Source organism: Rana temporaria, chromosome 5 (genome assembly GCF_905171775.1).
Source record: "Rana temporaria chromosome 5, aRanTem1.1, whole genome shotgun sequence".
Lineage (NCBI taxonomy): Eukaryota > Metazoa > Chordata > Amphibia > Anura > Ranidae > Rana > Rana temporaria.
This window is the reverse complement of record NC_053493.1, coordinates 87,127,462-87,148,459: the sequence shown is the minus strand read 5'-3', so window position 1 is coordinate 87,148,459 and position 20,998 is coordinate 87,127,462. Positions and strand designations below refer to the sequence as shown.

At 40.8% G+C, this 20,998-nt stretch overlaps 1 protein-coding gene across 1 annotated transcript in view; it reads left to right on the top strand.

Annotated features, from left to right (window-relative positions):
• Nucleotides 1-20,998, top strand: part of ITGB8 (integrin subunit beta 8) — a 196,284-nt gene that overhangs the window by 145,433 nt on the left and 29,853 nt on the right. Inside the window, exon 10 of the mRNA XM_040352818.1 lies at nt 14,845-15,244. Within this exon, the coding sequence (XP_040208752.1) occupies nt 14,845-15,244 (400 nt within the window). The remainder of the gene's footprint in view (nt 1-14,844; nt 15,245-20,998) is intronic.

Sequence of the window (20,998 nt, the reverse complement as noted above, 5' to 3'; positions counted from 1 at the left end):
CTAAAGGCAAAACTTTTTAGAACATCTGTGTGTTTTTGTTGCTGTCTGTGCCCCTGTTTAGGAGATTCACCCTCTCTATTTGTCCTGTTTACCATTATCATTGAATGTGAAGGTAAAAGAAAATCCCAAGTTTTGGGTTGTTCCCAGAAAAGTAATAGATGGGAAATCTTCCAATTGAGACACTAGTTCTGGTGATATGGGGGTCCCCAAGGAATTCCCTTAATTTGCAGGGATTTCCTCTCACTTCCTTTTTGGCTCTGGGACAGGAAGTGAAGGGAAATCTCTGTAATGAGACTCTATCCAAATTGAAAAAAAAGTTTTGCCTAGCGTTCTACTTTAAGGTGGAAATGATCTTTAGCGTTATCCTTTTCATTTCTGCAAAGCTTTGTCCAGCATCTTTACAGTCTGGAGAACTCCTAAACTTGAGGCATCCCTGAAGTTGAGAGATGGCAATGCCTCTTCCACCGGCTGCTATAGAATATTGGTTGTTCAATAAATGGATAGCATTGGTGAACAGTAGAAAGTTGCAGAAACCAGGCCAGCAAGATTGACTTATCAGAACATGGTTTAGAGATTACTGAAGACCAGAAGATGCTGGGCAAAGTTGCAGTATATTATTTCAGGTGTTGTGGAAGGTACTACAGCGCTACTACATACAAATTATCAGGAAAACCAAACAAAAATAAACAAATGATACAGCTGCAATCCAAACGGTGAACTGAACCGAAAAAATTATGTGAAAAAATAGTGATGCGCTAATATCAACTAGTGTAAGGTACACAGTACTGCATGTGTTAATGTGACATCCAAACACTAAAATTTGCAAACACCAGTGTAATATGTCGTCGTGACGAGTGACGCAACGTGTGGGGGAGGAGCCTACAGTGACGAGACCATCGGATGCTTATCCGAATGAGGAGACCATCGCACTGAGCTGCAAATACGAGCCTGTGTCCATACGGGGATTCATGAGTGCACACACTATCAGTGTAGTCTCTGTCCGCACCTTATCATACGATATTGCGCAATGAGGTTTTGTTTTTTTCTTTCTCCTTTGTATATGATCTGTGATATCCCTGAGCACTTCAAGTATCGGTCTGTGTCAATACTGGAACGCTGTGAGTGTTTTGTTTGAACCACTGAGGGGAAGTGCGGTGGATCATCCCGCTCATCACAGGACTTTTTTCCTAATGATCATTGTACCTACTGTGTCTCTTGTATCATATTACACTGGTTTTTGCAAATTTTAGTGTTTGGATTTTACATTAACACATGCAGTACTGTGTAACTTACATTAGTTGATATTAGCGCATCACTATTTTTTCACATATTATTTCAGGTACTTATATAGCGCTTCTAATTTACGTAGCGCTTTACACATACATTGTACATTTACATCAGTCCCTGCCCTCAGGGAGCATGCAATCTAAGGTCCCTAACTTGCATTCCTAAATACACATACTAGGGCCATTTTAGACAGGAACCAATTAACCTACCAGCACGTCTTTGGAGTATATGGAGCAAATTGAAGGTGTCTACACTGCAATACAACTACCAAATTACACTGCTGTAACAAAAGTAAGGTTGGCTTTAAATATTAGTGCACATTAAAAAAAATGTATACTTATTTCCTTCCCCCTTGGCTTCTGTAGTAATAAAATAAATAGAAACAGGTATCTCCAAAAGGAACCCTTAGCCTAGGAGCACCTCTTAACCTGCCCACACTGAAGCAGCATAGCACATCTGCTAAAACAAGGATGGTGAACTGGCCATAGGAAGTAATTGCCAGTCTACCTAGTTCCCCATTTTCAGAAGAGAGGTCATTTTTTATTAAGGGTGATGAAAATGGTACCAGGATACTAGAAATAGATAGTTTGTAGGAGAGAAAAACTTCCTGGGCTAACATATAAACAAGAGATCACAAAAGCATAAATTTAGTCTCGATGACAGCAGCCTTAAAGCAAACATGTCAGCTTGTTTTTTTTGCAGGACTTGTTTAAAATAGCTAACAGGTTTGCATCAATTTTCAACCACAGAACATTGACATGACACAGCTGTAAGTCACATGTTTATTTTCTTGTATATTGTCCGGTGTTACTAGGAAGCATATACTGTAGCGTTACTGCAAATCATTGTTAGGCAACCCCCACTGTTCTTACACACTGACAACGGAACAAAGCAAAATTAGAAAGATATATTGAAGGTTAGGGCAAATTTGCTATGGATACCACAAAAATATACAAAAAGTGAAAAGCCATGCTAAAAGGTTATAATTAGTTTTTGTTTGGCAAGTTGATACAGTGTTTACACGAAAAGTAAGAACTTATTTTTCCTTTTAATGCAATGGTTATGTGATGCTTTGCCTAGAAAAAAAATCTTCTTTTTATTTTTTATATATAATTGCAAATTAAAACTCTTCTTATTTCTTGTCTAACAATCATTTTGTGGGAAATGTAGCTTGCGTGTCTATCATCTGCATGTATTCAATGTCTTGGTTTCTTAGAAAAACAAAGACTGACGTTCTTTGCGGACAGTTCTAAAAATTAGCCTCACCTATAAAACTGTACATGGTGCAGTTAGCCTTTGTTTGACCTGAACATCTGTTATGGGAAATGATTGCACAAACTGCAGATTAAAAGTGTCAAAGGCTTCCATCTGCACTTTCCACCTTCAGCTAAATTTTTCATCATTATACACTGTTGCCAATATTTTTGACCGTGTCCCAGTGCTAGTTCTAGATAATGTTCTAAGGGTTATATTGATTTATTTTCTGTCGAAAAAAATGGATACATCTTTGGACATCTTCCTTTTGGGTTTCTTTCATTGTACCTTCATTGTTTGGGTTCGGTTTCTCTCAGTGGAACTCTAATCTCAAAGATATAACTACATTTGTGGGTTGAGAATAACCTGAGATTTACAATTTTTTGGGTCCATAGATGTGTTTTTCATTCTGAAGTTTACTAACAATGGTACTTTTTTGGCAATTTTTGAACAATGGAAAGCTGTCAACTGGGTTTCAGAAAAGTGGCCAATGTACTATTGGGATTCCACTGAGATTATCTCTATTGCACACCCTTAGCTAGATTCAGGTAGGCAGGCGTATTGTTGCGGCGGCGTAGTGGATCGTTTTTACACTACGCCGCCGTAAGTTAGCAAGGCAAGTACATGATTCACAAAGTACTTGCCTGCTAAGTTACGGCGTAGCGTAAATCGGGCGGGCGTAATGGCGCCTAATTCAAATTCGGCTGAGGGGGCGTGTTTTATATTAATACTGGGTGTCCTGACGTGATTGACGTATTTTATGAACGGCGCATGCGCCGTCCGTGTACATATCCCAGTGTGCATTGTGGCAAAGTACGCCGCACGGTCCTACTGGTTTCGCCGTGGACGTAAATGACGTAAATCCCTATTCACGGATGACTTACGCAAACGACGTAAAATTTTCAAATTGTGATGCAGGAACGACGGCCATACTTAACATTACTATTCCAGCTATTTGATGGAATAACTTTAGGCCTGAAAGTGCGTTACATAAACGGCGTATCTTTACTGCGTCGGGCAAGCGTACGACGGTGTAAGACACTTACGCCGCTCGTATCTGAGCCTAATTTAAGCGTATCTGGTTTCCAGAATACGCTTAAATTTGCGTTGGTGTAGATTCCGAGTCAGGTCAGTTATCTACTGATACGCCGGCCTAACTCTCTGTGAATCACCCCCCCCCCCCTCTGTTTAGTTTCCTTTTCTCTGTTACTTCATTTATTACTGTTATATGAACCTGTCTCATACTTGGTGATGGTCATAACATTTTTGGTGTATTCTGAAGCCATTATCATGTCTCCAAACGACGGACAGGAAAATTCTGAGCAGAGATAAAAGGACTCATAAGCATGTAAAACAATGAAAGTAGGACTTATGCTATCTGTATGATTAAAGGGATTGTAAAGGTAAACGTTTTTTCACCTTAATGCATTCTATGCATTAAGGTGAAAAAACTTCCGACAATACCAGCCTCCCCAGCCCCCCGTTTACTTTCCTTACCCCTTCAAAGTCCCGCGCTGTGAACACACTTGCATCTTGGCCGGCTTCTCGGTTCATTCATTGGTCGACTGAAGCAGCACAGCCATTGGCTCGCACTGCTGTCAATCACAACCAATGACGCGGTGTGCCGGGGGGGCAGGGCCGAGTGATACAGTCGGCGGCTATGGCCGTCGGCTGTATCACGGGAGCGCGCCCGCAAGGACTCCACACCATGCAAGCTCGCTCGCATGAATGTGTGGAGTTCTTGCGGGGAGGACCAGAGACAGTCACGGAGGGACACCAGAAGACGTGGATTGGGGCCACTCTGTGCAAAACGAGCTGCACAGTGGAGATAAGTATAACATGGTTGTTATTTTTAAAATATATATATTTTTTTCCTTTACAACCCCTTTAAGATATAACACACACATAATTCAATGTCATTGAGAACAACTGTCTGCTCAAAATAACTAGATTGGGCAACTGCTGTCTTATTCTTGTGTTTTTTGTTCCCAAAAATGTGCACAAGTGTTCAAGCTGTACACATACTTGATGCAGGCTAACATAAGGGAGAATCCGCTCCAGATCAAGAGGAAGTGGCAAACAATCTATGTACATCTATGACAGATGAGATTTGGAGGGAAGCGTGTAAATCACATTTGGCAGTCTCACCTGCAAGTAATAACAGATTGATACAGTTTTATATAAAACACCAGGTCTACCTTACACCATATAAATTAAGTCTGATGGGGCGAGTACCAAATGTGGAGTGTGCAAGATGTCACCTCCCACGGGCTGATTTTGAGCATGTAATGTGGTCTTGTCTGAGCATTAATAGATATAGGAGGCAGGTCCTGAATATACTGTCGGAGGTGATGGGAGGAAGTGTTCCCCTCACCTTGGAAGTATGTTTTTTGGGACTAGTCGAGAATCAGAGGTGGAATAGATACGCTAAGATCTGTCTACAAGAAACTTTATTTATGGCACGCAAGCAAATTGTACTTGGATGGATTCAACAAATGCTTCCCTCAAAGGAACAATGGCTCAAAGCAGTAAATCAAATACTCCCATGTGAGAAATTACTGTATGAGCATAGAGGAACACCTCAGAGATATTACAGAATTTGGGATGAGTGGTTGAACTCAGCATTAACGACTGGTGGTTAATAAGTAGAAGAGGGGCATAGATAGAAGGGAATTCTGAGTATTAGAAGTATTAGAAGTCAATAAAAGGGGGGTGAGGTGGAGCTGCAACTAGGGTAATGGGGTAGGGGCATTGTGAGTGGGGGAGAGAGAGGGAGGGGAGTGGGGTGTGAGCCTTGCAGCCCTTCAATCGCCCACCAAAATTGCATGTATTTTCTTTTGAAGGTTTTTTACTTGGATTATGAAAATGCATTTATGATATAAGAAAAGAAAAATGAAGAAATGTGATATAACTGAACCTTCTAAATGCTATATATGAAATAGAAAAATAAAATAAAAATGTATTAAAAAAAAATTTGCCCAAAGAAAAACTGCACTGTAGGCATTCATTATATAGACTGCAGGCACTATACAGAGCTATTTCTGTCTGCACTGTTGTAGTCTACCACCCAAAGTGCCACAGTGGACTGAATTTCAAGGTAAAGGAGAAATTAGAATATTCCCTTCTGCTTTCCACTAAGTAGTACTTTGTCCCTGAACAGCCTATCGCTAGGCCTAAGCTTTGGGAGTGTGCCTATAAAAATGTTACTTGCAGAGAACAGGGGAGTTGATTTTCTAAAGGCCATTGAGGCACTTTGCAAGAGAAATTACCCTATGATTGGGTATTCTTTGCAAAGTAGATTTTTCCAGTGTCATTAAATTAGTAACAGTCTCTTCCTAACTGTAAAGTAGTCTCCCCAAATTAAATGTGATTCAACCCATTTCGACCCAGTCATGAAACTACCATCACAAAACGTGTTTTTTTACCTTCATTTACTCCACCACAAATCACTATCTCCTCCATTCAAATTTGAAACTGCATTTACCCACTCATTAACCTCTCTAATTACAGAAAGGCAAAGGTGCTCTATTCATCAATTCTCTGGGCTGCATGTGCTCTTTTTGTCCCGCTTCTTTAGATGTCTTGTCCTAGCACACTTAGAAGGTGTCTACACCACTCTTCTATATGTATCCTCCAGTCTCACATATATCTACCAAATGATAAGAAGTAGAGGGATCGGACATGATGTAAAATTTAAGTAAATGTAATATACACATATACTTAAATGTATTATTATACAGGATTAATATAGCGCCAACAGTTTGTGCAGTACTTTACAACTTTAGGGCAAACAGTACAGTTAAAATACAATTTAATGCAGGAGGAATCAGAGGGTCCTGGTCGTTAGAGCTTACAATCTAAGAGGGATAATCAAGTGATACGGGATGGGTGGATGGTTGTTCCATTGCACTTGACAGAAAAGTCAGGGGAAAAGGCACGTGTGGGTGGAAATATTATGAACTCTGTTTTGGACAAGCTGAGTTTGAGGAAGTGGTGTGACTTCCAGACAGATATGTCCGTTAGTAAATTAGTGATGTGTGTGGAGACTGATGGTGTGAGCTGAGGGGTGGAGAGATAGATTTGGGTGTCATGAGTGTAGAAATTATATTAAAAGCCACAGGAGGCTATCAGCTGACACAGGGAGGAGGTGTAGATTGAAAATAGGAGAGGTCCAAGAACAGAACCTTGGGAAGAGGAGTGGAGTGGAGGAAGTAGAATTGCAAATGACACTAAAGGTGCTGAAGGAACTGAAGGTGCGGTGGGATAAGTAGGATGTGAGCCAGCAAAGAGTACAGTCATGGAGACCAAAGGAGGAAAGTTTTTTTGAGAAGGAGGGGGGTGGTCAACAGTATCAAAGGTAGCCGAAAGGTCGAGGAGTAGGAGTTCAGAATAGTGTCCAATGCTTTTTTCGGGTTAGTAAGTGATTTGTGAGTTTAAAAATGTCAACACTGTGTGGAGTGTTGAGGGCAAAATACAGACTGAAGGGGATCAAGAAGGTTATTTTTAATGAGGTGGTCAATCGGTTGTAGACCAGACATTTAAGGAGTTTAGAGGAAAAAGGGAGCAAGGAGATAGGGCGCAGATTGTTAACATTGGTAGGGTCCACGGACGGCTTTTTAAGTATGGGGGTGACCAGTGCTTGTTTTAGAGAATGGGTCTTCAAACTTTGGCCCTCCAGTTGTTCAGGAACTACAATTCCCATCATGCCTAGTCATGTCTGTCAATGTCAGAGTTTTACACGGTCTCATGGGACGTGTAGTTCTGCAACAACTGGAGGGCCGTAGTTTGATGATACCTGTTTTAGAGAGTTGGGGAAGTTGCCAGAAGAGAGAGAGATTGAATATGTGGGTTAGAGAGTTTAGGATAGAGTCATAGGGTGACCGTAGTATTTGAGAGAGCACAGGATCCAGGGGAAAGGTGGTTAGGTGGGTTTATAGAAATGAGTTTAGCAACCTTGTCTATAGTAGCAGGGTTGAATAAGGCTGTTGACATGGGGTGTTAAGTGGGGGAGATACCTGTAGAGTGAACATTTCATCACAAATTAAATCAATCTTATTTTTGAAGTGATTAGCAATCTCCTGGACAGTGAGTGAGTTAGTGGGTGGAGGCAGTGGAGGACAAAGTAAAGAGTTAAAGGTAGAGAAGGGTTCATGGGGACTGGTTGAGAAGGTATTAATGAGATTGGTGAAATAGGTCTGCTTGGCAGTGTGGAGGCAAGATTTTTTTTTTTGGAGGTCAAAATGCCCTGAATATTTTAAACTTTATAAATAGAACAATGTGGGTTGCTACAATATATAGAGTAAAACATTGTCCTGCTGAAAGGTGTTGCAAATGTATGTGTCAGGAATGAAAGCACACCAGTCACGTCCTGCACCACATGGTTATCCACATGCTATTGTGCTGTCCTGACAGTTGTCCAGGGATAGACAACAGGTTCTAAAACGCTTTAATCATTTTCCAAGTAGAAAAGTGAAACAGGAATGTTAATGATTCTCCTTTAAATGGCCTTACTAGAATTGACACTGCTGTGTGATCAATGTTCTCACTAAGATTAATCGTTGAAAACACCTCATGTAAAATCTCCTGGTTTGGTATAGACAATTTTGGACATGGAGTGCCAAAATCAATCAGTAATGAATAACATGCTATTTGTCATAGGGTAGGTAAAAAAAACAGAAGGGATTTCATTGCTTTTTTTGTATATGAGCCCATGTCTCAACATTTTCAAAAATAATATTCTAGTTTTTGAGGCTGTTGGCAATGACACTACTTGGTTTCTTGAAGCGGTTCTTCATCCTGTTTGAAAAAACTAAAAGTCAGCAGTTACAAATGCTTTAAATAAAGGGACACTTACCTGTCCAGGGGTCCAGCGCCATTCTCAACCAAACCAGTCCCTGGCATGCTTACTGTGGGCAGTCGTCTGCTTACCATGCTGTGCTTTAGGTATAGTCTTGCAGCCTTCTGGGACCTGTGACATTTCCCAGAAGGTTGTGGACAGGGAGGGAGGAGAGGCATACACACGAGCGGTTTTTGCGATGAGAAAAAGACTGATGGGAAAAACAACGGGAAAAAATAGAGCAGGTTCAAATTTTTTTGGCGGGCAGTTTCCTCGTAGGGAAAACTTCTATGGTGCATACACACGACTGGTTTTCCCGACCAATCTAAAAAATGGCAGTTTTCTTGTCGGAAAAAACGGTTGTGTGTACGAGGCATAACCAACGGTTCTTCTGGAACCCCCCCCGCCAAGTTCCCCTTGCTCTGGGGGCACAAACAGCATGGCTCGCCCCCGCTCCCTCCTCACTGGCTGTGTCCACTGCTGTGTCTCAACCAATGAGGAGGAAGAAATTCCGGGTGAGCTTCTGCTCTCGTGCATGTCGCTGGATCGGGGTGAGGTTTAGGTGAGGGCTGAGGGGGGAGCTGCACACAAAGGCTGTGTTCACATATGAGAACGCAGAGGCTCACAGCAGGAGTCCGGTACATCCTTGTTAAACATTTCAGATTTGAATTTTTGGCTGAATACGGATCTGAAATGGACCAAAAGGTGCATAGGGCTCCTGTGCAAATCACACCTGAGCAGCTGCGGAGATATGTGAACCAGCTCCATGGAGAGCCGGTCACAATCTCCTGCTGTGCGAATTGGATGCAGGGAAAACCGCATTCAATTCGTACTAGTGTGAACCCAGCCTGAAGGTTTTTTTATCTTCATGCATAGAATGCATGAAGGTAAAAAAAACCTTAAGCATTTAGAACTTTTTTTAATAGTGACCTCAAATTGGGGCATAAGCTATGCCTACCTGCAATGCCAAGCCCCCCACCTGCATGCTGTTTTTCTTTGCAAAGAGTGCCTTGATTCCAAGGCACACTTATCTTGCAGAGGGTTGGCTAATAGGTAATGTTTAGTGAGGTGGGTGAGCAGGGTTTATAGCCCAAGTCTAGAAGTCATGGCCTTAAAGGGGTTGTAAAGGTAAATGTTTTTTCACCTTAATGGTAACGGCCCCCCCGAACCCCCGTTTTACTTACCTCACCCCTCGAAAGTCCCGCGCTTGTCCCCGTCATCCTCTGGTTGCCAGCCTGACCGTTGATTGGCTAGGTTGGACGGATTGATAGCAGCGCAGCCATTGGCTGGCGCTGCTGTCAATCACATTCCGAAAACGCTGGACACCGGGGGGCGGGACAGAGTGATACAGTCGGTGGCTATGCCCGCTGCTGTATCACAAGAGCGCGCCCTCAAAAGCTTTCCACCATGCGAGCTTGCTCACATGAAGGTGGAAAGCTCTTGCGAGGAGGAGCCGAGACAGCCGCTGAGGGACCCCAGAAGACAGGGTTCGGGGACACTCTGTGCAAAAGGAGCTGCACAGTGGAGGTAAGTATAACATGTTTGTTATTTTACACAAAAATGTTTTTTCCTTTAGTGTTCCTTTAAGAGTACAGTGACAGTAACCTCAGACAGGGCACAGATGAGGCTTTTGTTGTAAGAAAGATGATAGTTTTAGGTTTTGAGTGAAGAGAGTGTCCGCGTAAACCAGGCCCCATCTATATGCCCACTTTCTTTCTCCCCTCCTCCTTACTCTGTTTTCCTTCACGTATGAATAGCTGCCAGACCAAAATTCTGACTTATTTTTTACTTAATTTCCCTTGAGTTTAAGCCTGAATACTACATTATAATAAACATTATAATAAACATTGTTGTTTTCTAGCACACATACTTTGTTTTTTGTTTTTCCAGTTTTACTACTACTAGTTTTTCATTTCTGGAGCCAAAACTAAGCAATTCAGTAAAAAGAATATTGCTAGACAGATTGATTTAAGTTTAAATCCCCATGTTTTACACTGCCAAAAGGACAAAGTGTGACCGAGCAAAGGCTTTATGTGGCATGGAATGTACTTTTCCCTTAGCCATGGAGGGTGTTAGCAGTTCAAGATGCTCTTTAGGAGGTCCATCCCCTTCTATTTGCACAGAAATACTTATTACATTGTAATTACATTGTATTCATAACTCCCAATTGTTCCCCTTTTGGTGAGACCGTTCTTTATTAACCAGTTCCCTGTCACATTTTCCTCTTTAGTTGTTCTTTTTTTGTAGTATAAACCTCTGTAAAAAAATCTACAGTACTGTTTAGCTTCCTATCTAGTAAAACATAGTCATCAGAACAGGAAGCAAGGGAAAATGTCTTTATCAGAGCCCTAACTCAAAGTAAAAACCTGTGTATAAAATACAATCAGTGCTACCTCTAAATTGTGAACTCTTACCTATTTAAATCCTATGTCAATATAAGACAAAATCCTGTGTCCGTATTTATTACTCAAGTGTATTCAGTTGCTGCTGTACACTCCTAGTGATTTCACTCCACCAAATAACACATAAAGTAACTCATATAGTGCAGAGCCACTGAATATACCACTTTAAACTTTTAATTATTCTGTGCGCTTAAAAAAAATGTCCTTTGCATAAAAATCAAATCAGTAAAAGTAAAACAAAGTATATATATGTATATACAGTGGGGATCGAAAGTTTGGGCACCCCAGGTAAAAATTTGTATTAATGTGCATAACAAAGCCAAGGAAAGATGGAAAAATCTCCAAAAGGCATCAAATTACAGATTATACATTCTTATAATATGTCAAAAAAGTTAGATTTTATTTCCATCATTTACACTTTCAAAGTTACAGAAAACAAAAAAATGGCGTCTGCAAAAGTTTGGGCACCGTGCAGAGTTAATATCTTGTACTGCCCCCTTTGGCAAGTATCACAGCTTGTAAACATTTTTTGTAGCCAGCCAAGAGTCTTTCAATTCTTGTTTGAGGTATCTTTGCCCATTCTTCCTTACAAAAGTCTTCCAGTTCTTTGAGATTTCTGGGCTGTCTGTCACGCACTGCTCTTTTAAGGTCTATCCATAGATTTTCAATTATGTTGAGGTCAGGAGATTGTGAAGGCCATGGGAAAACCTTCAGTTTACGCCTCTTGATGTAATCCCCTGTGGATTTTGAGGTGTGTTTAGGATCATTATCCATTTGTAGAAGCCATCCTCTCTTTAACTTCAGCTTTTTCACAGATGGCATCAAGTTACCATCCAAAATTTGCTGAAATTTTATTGAATCCATTTTTCCTTCTACTCGTGAAATGTTCCCTGTGCCACTGGCTGCAATACAACCCCAAAGCATGATTGATCCACCCCCATGCTTAACAGTTGGACAGAGGTTCTTTTCATTAAATTCTGTGCCCTTTCTTCTCCAAACGTACCTTTGCTCATTCCGGCCAAAAAGTTCTATTTTAACCTCATCGGTCCACAGAACTTGTTTCCAAAATGCATCAGGCTTGTCTATATGTTCAATTCCAAAGTTCAAACGCTGATTTTTGTTGTGAGAACGTAGAAGAGGTTTTCTTCTGATGACTCTTCCATGAAGACCATATTTGTACGAGTATCTCTTTATAGTGGAATAGTGTACCACAACTCCAGTGTCTGCCAGATCTTTCTGAGGGATCGTGCAGTCAAACGTGGGTTTTGAATTGCTTTTCTCACAATCCTGTGAGCTGTTCTGTCTGATATTTTTCTTGGTCTTCCAGATCTTGCTTTAACTTCCACTGTTCCCGATGACTGCCATTTCTTAATTACATTCCGAACAGAGGATATTGACATCTTAAAACGCGTTGCTATCTTCTTATAGCCTTCTCCAGCTTTGTGAGCATCAACTATTTTCAGTTTCAGTTTTCTAGACAACTGCTTAGAAGAACCCATGGTGCTGATTGTTGGGGCAAGGTCAGATGAGTCTGGGCATTTAAAACCTTTGAGATTGACATCACCTGGTCTTCCCAGACGATGATTGAGAACAATCCATGACACTGGCAGGTCTCAGCTTTGCAAAGGGGGCAGTGCATGCTATAAATTCTGCAGGGTGCCCAAACTTTTGCAGACGCCATTTTTTTGTGAAAGTTTTCTTTTGAAAGTGTAAATGATGGAAATAAAATCTAACTTTTTTTGACATATTATAAGAATGTCTAATCTGTAATTTGATGCCTTTTGGAGATTTTTCCATCTTTCCTTGGCTTCGTTATGCACATTAATACAAATTTTTACCTGGGGTGCCCAAACTTTAGATCCCCACTGTGTATATATATATATATATATATATATATATATATATATATATATATATATATATATAAAATCCACTGCAGTGAAAAACCTTCTCACCTCAAAGATGAGTTCAATAGACTATGTAAAAACACTCCTGCAATGTACCCTGCTATGATCTCCTTCCTCCCCTCCAGGGATCAAGCTCTTACCACGTCTCTTTGCCTAGCGAACCACATGCAATCAAAAAGACACACTACATAGTGCTCTCCATTACAAAAAAATTATTATAACACCCCCATAAAAACACACTTACTAGATATACAAATAAAAAGCGCTTAAGTGTCTAGCACGTCTGCTTGCCCATCACTCCGCATGGATAGCGGTGGATGTGTGATGTCACAGGCCCGGCTCCTCCCTCCTATATGCGCATCGCCCTCTCAAGGGGCTTCTTCACGTGAATGAGTAGACATGCTAGACACTTAAGCGCTTTTTATTTGTATATCCTGTAAGTGTGTTTTTATGGGGGTGTTTTAATAAAATTGCAATGGAGAGCACTATGTAGTCTGCCTTTTTGATTGCATGTGGTTCGCTGAGCAAAGAGATGTGCTAATAGAGTTGGATCCCTGGAGGGGGAGGAAGGAGATCATAGCAGGGTATTTTGCAGGAGTGTTTTGTACATAGTCTACTGAACTCATCTTTGAGGTGAGCAGGTTTTTCAACTGGTGGCTGGTGGTGGTGTGCACTTTCGATGTCATATTCCGATTGGTAATTGAAGAACACTTATATCTGGATTATATATATATATATATATATATATATATATATATATATATATATATATATATATATATGTGTGTGTGTATATATATATATATATATATATATATATATATATATAGACTTTGTTTTATGACACTTTTGATTTGATTTGATTTTTATGCAATGGAAAAATTTTTTAAGAACACAGAATACATAAGAGTTATATGAGTTACTTAAAGTAGTAAAGACCTGACAGGCGTTTTTACACCTCCCTACTCTACCCAAAACTAAAAAAAAGTTTTAGCTGAACATACTGTATACTTTATTAGGATTATGATGGGATATGACTTAAACAGTTAAAAAGTCCCACTGCATTTGTGACTTAGAGCTGATCTCCAAGTTTCATTTAACTTTAAATAGTGTGCTTGGACCAAGCTGGTCCAAATGAACTATTACCCTCACTAACAAAAGCAGGGGCTGGTAGCACTGAATAAACTATATGTAGCCGGTGCTGTGTTGCAGTAGCAGCATGAGATCTTCCCTTTCCTTACATGGGCAAAGTCAAGTCAGGCTGAGTGCTGCTCAGCCATTCTGAGGAAGCTTTGTATTTTATAAATGAATACAACTCTTCCTCTCAGCCAGTCTGGTAGAGCACAGCCCCCTACTGGAACACAGCACTGTATACTGTAGATTGCTGATGCTACATACAGTTTGTACATAGCTGCCAGAGGCTGCAATTGTTAGTGAATTAAATAGTTTGTTAGAACCAGCTTTGTCCAAGTAAACTATTTAAAGATAAATGAAACCTGATCAGCTTTAAGTTAGGCTTTGTTCAAGTTAGGATATTGTCAAATATTAATATTTCTCTTGTTTCCCTTTTACATACACCCTAACTTTTATCAATGTTATATTCATTAACTTATGTGATCTCTAAAGTACATGTAAAGCCATGTTTTCATTCTCAATAAAGTGAGAAATAGATCTAATACAATAAAGATATTTTTCTTTACTTGTCCTGTAGACACAAAACATCTTTCCAAAGTTAGGAAATTGGGGCCAGATTCACAGAAGAAGTACGCCGGCGTACAGTTAAAATTATAATTTCATTTCAGCTTTCTATATTTCTAGATCTGCCAGTCCTTTGACAAGGATGGTCACTATTGCTCCTCTTCTTATTTGAATTGAAAGTCAAGGTTTTAATGGTTTTCTATAAGAAAATGCTTCATATTCAGATACTAATTTAAATGGGGGGGTTCTCGCTAAAATCTGCACTGAGCAATAAATCAAAAAGTCTCTATTATCTAAAATAAATGCTTTAGTTCCAGATTTTGACCAAGGTACCACATGTTTGTGAAATTTGGTATGATGTGTGTTTATTATAATTGCCATTATTTTAATTTTTTTTACTTTCTTGAGTACAAACATTTTCTTATGATTTGTAGCTAATACTTCTATTTTTGATGTTTAGGTTCTATTTAATGTAACAATTACAATGGAAAATTGTGATGTAGAAGGAGGACACAACTACATCGTTCTTAAACCCATTGGTTTCAATGAAACCGTAAAAATAAAGATACACAGGACTTGTACATGCCAGTGTAATAGCCCATTGAGGCAGAAGTGTATAACTGAGGTCCATCCGGACTGCCCTGGAGCTCCATGTAGAGACGGTAATTGTAGCTCCGGAGAACATTCCCATCTATCAGGAACATGTAAGCACTCCCCCATGGAACCTGAGTGCAGTGGTCGGGGAATATGTCTGTGTGGAAAATGCTACTGTCATAAAATCAAACTGGGAAAAATATATGGGAAATACTGTGAAATGGATGACTTTTCTTGTCCGTACAACCAAGGAAAACTGTGTTCTGGTAAGTAGTTTGTAAATGTTAGAAAGTCAATGTTGTTTTTGTTACTTGTCTTCATTATAGTACACATACTTACAGTCATTTTGGTGTATTTTGAAGGATGCAGCCAACCCACTCAGTATAATCCAGTACTTTGATCATAATAGGGACTGATTTTTATTTTAAAGACAATTTTTAAAGACAGTGTAGAAAATACAGTTGTAAATAACATGTTAAGTGAATAAAATTGATTATCTTGTTAAAATGGCATCTTAACGTCAGTGGGATATATTGGGCAGTAAGTAAACATTTTGTGTAAAGAAAAGTGTAGCGCCAATATAACTCAGCTCCACTTAGGTGAGAACCCAAAAAGAGGGTGATAATGTAAAATTGGAAATAATCCAAATGTGTACTTGACACCGTGAGGTGTGGTGACAATTATATGTGTAATTAGAGGTTTAGTGAGATCCCCAAAATAAATAAAATAAACTTATAAGATGGGAATATACACCTAAAAGGCAAAAATGTCTGTGAGGCAAATGTTCCTGTGTGGATATTGATGTGAACCTCAGAGGATCAACATACACCTGTTGCCAGTTAAGTCCTGTTAGGAACTTTAGAGAGAGGTATCAATACACTCAATAGACACACACTAAAGCAATTAACCTGCAAAGGCAGGTAAGCTATAGGTTTAGAACAAGTCCTTTTGGGAAAACATCTTAAATCATTTGGGATGATTTTAAATCCACATAAATTATATATAGTCCGTTCCCCTGTTGGGAATAATACATATATATGATCCTTTTGATTGTATAGATGCGATGTATATCCTCAGCAACACACTCCAATCAGACTTTTGCGAGAGAAAAATAACTGGGTACTCTTACCAGAACGCGATGACCCACTACTCATCGTACGATGGGTGGGTCTCCAAAGCTTGTACGGGCCGATTGCCCTCTCTGGTCGCCCTTGCGATGTTGTTCTCTCAAGGCCTCTCCAACCTTATGTAGTCTCAGGATAGTGGTTGGTGCAAGATTGTACTCACAGTCAAAAGGATACAGGTGTTCTCCAAAAAAGGCAGGTGGTGGAATCAGTAGTTGATCACAACAGAGTATGTGAAAAAACAAAAAAAGGGCTCCACATAGTGTAAAAAAGTTACAGTTTTAATGAAAACTTCAAACTTGTGTCACTAAAAAGGTAAACACTCTGGATAAAAACAACACTTTGAACAGGATTTTCAAAAAACGTTCAGCAGTAAAAATCAAAAATCCATCGCATCTATACAATCAAAAGGATCATATATATGTATTATTCCCAACAGGGAAACGGACTATATATAATTTATGTGGATTTAAAATCATCCCAAATGATTTAAGATGTTTTCCCAAAAGGACTTGTTCTGAACCTATAGCTTACCTGCCTTTGCAGGTTAATTGCTTTAGTGTGTGTCTATTGAGTGTATTGATACCTCTCTCTAAAGTTCCTAACAGGACTTAACTGGCAACAGGTGTATGTTGATCCTCTGAGGTTCACATCAATATCCACACAGGAACATTTGCCTCACAGACATTTTTGCCTTTTAGGTGTATATTCCCATCTTATAAGTTTATTTTATTTATTTTGGGGATCTCACTAAACCTCTAATTACACATATAATTGTCACCACACCTCACGGTGTCAAGTACACATTTGGATTATTTCCAATTTTACATTATCTCCCTCTTTTTGGGTTCTCACCTAAGTGGAGCTGAGTTATATTGGCGCTACACTTTTCTTTACATATTACCTTTACAAATACTTTTTGTGTGTTGGCTGCCCACCTTTTCACCTTTTTTTCATTACAAGTTTGCGCAATATTTTCACATACACAGTAAACATTTTGTCCCTAAAGTTGATGTGTTGAAAGCAAAAAATATGTATCACAGTGTTTTGTGTATAGGACTGTGTAGCTCCAGACCAGTCAGGGTGCCCTAAAATTGGCAAATGAGCATCATAACTGGACCACTGAGCAAGGGAAGAAGGTGGTCTGGTCTGAGGAATCTGGGATCAGGGTGCCCATGCTGACGCAGGTCCACAGCCAAACGCACCTAAAATGGGTATGTGAGCATCAGAACTGGACCACTTAGCCAGGGGAGAAGGTCGTCTGGTGTCTTGAATCTTGTTTTCTTTGACACCATGTGGATGGCCGAGTGAATGTGCATCTCATACTTGGGCAAGAGATGGAACCAGGATGCACTGGGAAGAAGGCAAGCCAGTGGAGGCAGTGTGATGCTTTGGACAATGTTCTGCTTAGAAACCCTGGTTCTGCCATTCATGTCAATGTTACTTAATGTCAATGTTACCCACCTAAACATTGTTGCTGACCAAGTACACCAATTCATGGAAATGGTATTCCTTGATGGCAATGGCTTCTTTCTGCAGGATAATGTGCCCTGCCACACTGCAAAAATGGTTCAATAATGGTTTAACCACTTAACCACCAGCCGCCGTCATATAACGGCGGCAAGGTGGTTGCTTAACTGGGGGTCGCCGTTATTTAACGGCGCCCACCAGAAGCAGTAATGCGCGCCGCCTCGGGCGCGCACACTGAAAATTCTGTGCGCGCCGGGTCTATGAGACCCGGCGCTACACAGATTTCCAGATCTTGACCAACAACCGCGGTCTTTTACCATGTGATCGCGCCGTCCAATGACGGCGCGATCACAGGTAAACAAACCGGCGTCATTTGATGACGCCGGTTCCTCCCTCCTCTCGCTGTACCGATCGGTACAGTGTGAGAGGAGAGCGCGGATGGCAGCAGCAGTGTGGGATGGATCTGTGACTATTGCAGTCACAGATCCATCCATCCCTGCTCAGCCATCCCTGCATTAACCCCTGCAATACTCTGCCTTCCCTGTGCAATACTCTGCAATGCTCTGCCTTCCCTGCGCAATTACTCTGCAATACCCCCTGAGCAATAATCTGCAATACCCCCCGCGCAATACTCTGCAAAACCCCCGCGCAATACTCTGCAAAACCCCCGCGCAATACTCTGCAAAAACCCCGCGCAATACTCTGCAAAAACCCCCGCGCAATACTCTGCAAAAACCCTGCGCAATACTCTGCAAAAACCCCGCGCAATACTCTGCAAAAACCCCGCGCAATACTCTGCAAAAACCCTGCGCAATACTCTGCAAAAACCCAGCGCAATACTCTGCAAAAACCCAGCGCGATACTCTGCAAAAACCCAGCGCAATACTCTGCAAAAACCCTGCGCGATACTCTGCAATACCCCCGCGCGATACTCTGCAATACCCCCGCGCAATACTCTGCAATACCCCCGCGCAATACTCTGCAATACCCCCGCGCAATACTCTGCAATACCCCCGCGCAATACTCTGCAGTACCCCCTGCCAGTACTCTGCAGTACCCCTTGTGCAATACTCTGCAGTACCCCCGCACAATACTCTGAAATACCCCCCGCACAATACTCTGAAATACCCCCCGCGCAATACTCTGCAGTACCCCCCGCGCAATACTCTGCAATACCCCCCGCGCAATACTCTGCAATACCCCCGCACCATACTCTGCAATACCCCCGCACCAATACTTTGCAATACCCCCCGCACAATACTCTGCAATACCTCCCGCACAATACTCTGCAATACCCCCGCACAATACTCTGCAATACCCTCCGCACCATACTCTGCAATACCCTCCGCACCATACTCTGCAATACCCTCCACACAATACTCTGCAATACCCCCCACACAATACTCTGCAATACCCCCCACACAATACTCTGCAATACCCCCCACACAATACTCTGCAATACCCCCGCACCAATACTTTGCAATACCCCGGCCAATACTTTGCAATACCCCGGCCAATACTTTGCAATACCCCCGCACCAATACTTTGCAATACCCCCGCACCAATACTTTGCAATACCCCCGCACCAATACTCTGCAATACCCCGGCCAATACTCTGCAATACCCCAACACCAATACTCTGCAATACCCCAACACCAATACTTTGCAATACCCCAGCCAATACATTGCAATACCCAGAAAATACTCTGGGGAAAAAAATGTGTTTTAACCACTTCCCGCCCACGTCATATGAGGTCCTTGACTTTGTGCAGGGATATCTAAATGATGCCTGCAGCTACAGGCATCATTCAGATATCATTTTTTTCAGCCAGCGATTCTCTACACCATAAGAACGATCATGGTGGCTGTTCCGCCTCTTGATCGTTCTTACGGGAGGCAAAAGTGGACGTCCCCACTCCCTTCGCCCTCCGGTGCTTCTTCTGACTCACCGCTGCGATCGAAGCCAGGATCGTTTTTTTTTTTTTTTTTTTTTTTCAGGCTTCCCAGCCTAGAGGTGAGATGTGGGGTCTTATTGACCCCACATCTCACTGTAAAGAGGACCTGTCATGCTATATTCCTATTACAAGGGATGTTTCCATTCCTTGTAATTGGAATAAAAGTGATCAAAACATTTATTTTTGGGGAAAAACGTGTCAAACTAAAATAAATAAAGTAAAATGAACAATAAAAATAAAAAATAAATATTTAAAGCGCCCCTGTTCCCGCGTGCTCGTATACAGAAGCGAATGTGCACGTCCCGCCCACATATGAAAACGGTGTTCAAACCACACATGTGGGGTATCGCTGCGAACGTTAGAGCGAGAGCAATAATTCTAGCCCTAGACCTCCTCTGTAACTAAAAACATGTAACCAGTAAAAACATTTAAAACGTCGCCTATGGGGATTTTTAAGTAGCGAAGTTTGGCGCCATTCCACAAGCGTGTGCAATATTGAAGGGTGACATGTTGGGTATCTATTTACTCGGCGTAACTTCATCTTTCATATTATGCAAAAACATTGGGCTAACTTTAATGTTTTTTTTTTTAAAAAGCACAAAACTGTTTTATTTCCCAAAAAAATGCGTTCGAAAAATTGCTGTGCAAATACCATGCGCGATAAAAAGTTGCAACGACCGCCATTGTATTCTCTAGGGTCTTTGCTAAAAAAGCATATATAATGTTTTGGGGTTCTATGTAATTTTCGAGCAAATAAATGATGATTTTTACATGTAGGAGAGAAATGTCAGAACTGGTCTGGGTGCTCCAGAACGCCTGATGGTGCTCCCTGCATGTTGGGCCTCTGTATGTGGCCACGCTGTGTAAAAGTCTCACACATGTGGTATCGCCATACTCGGGAGGAATAGCAGAATGTGTTTTGGGGTGTATTTTGTGGTATGAATATGCTGTGTGCGAGAAATAACCTGCTAATATGAAACTTTTGTGGAAAAAAAATAAAAATAAAAAAAACCTTGATTTTGCAAAGAATTGTGGGAAAAAATTACAACTTCAAAAAACTCACCATGCCTCTTTCTAAATACCTTGGAATGTCTTCTTTCCAAAAAGGGGTCATTTAGGGGGTATTTGTACTTTTCTGGCATGTTAGGGTCTCAAGAAATGAGAAAGGCCGTCAGTACTTCAGATGTGATCAAATTGATAAATTTTCAGTAATTGGTACCATAGCTTGTAGACCCTATAACTTTCACCCAGACTAAATAATAACCCAATTTTTTTTTTTTTTAACCAAAGATATGTAGCAGTATACATTTTAGGCCAAATTTATGAAGAAAAATTCATTTTTTGCAAAATTTTATAATAGAAATGAAAAAAAAAACATTTTTTTACAAAATTTTCGTTCTTTTTTCATTATTAGCGGAAAAAATAAAAACCGCAGAGGTGATCAAATACCACCAAAAGAAAGCTCTATTTG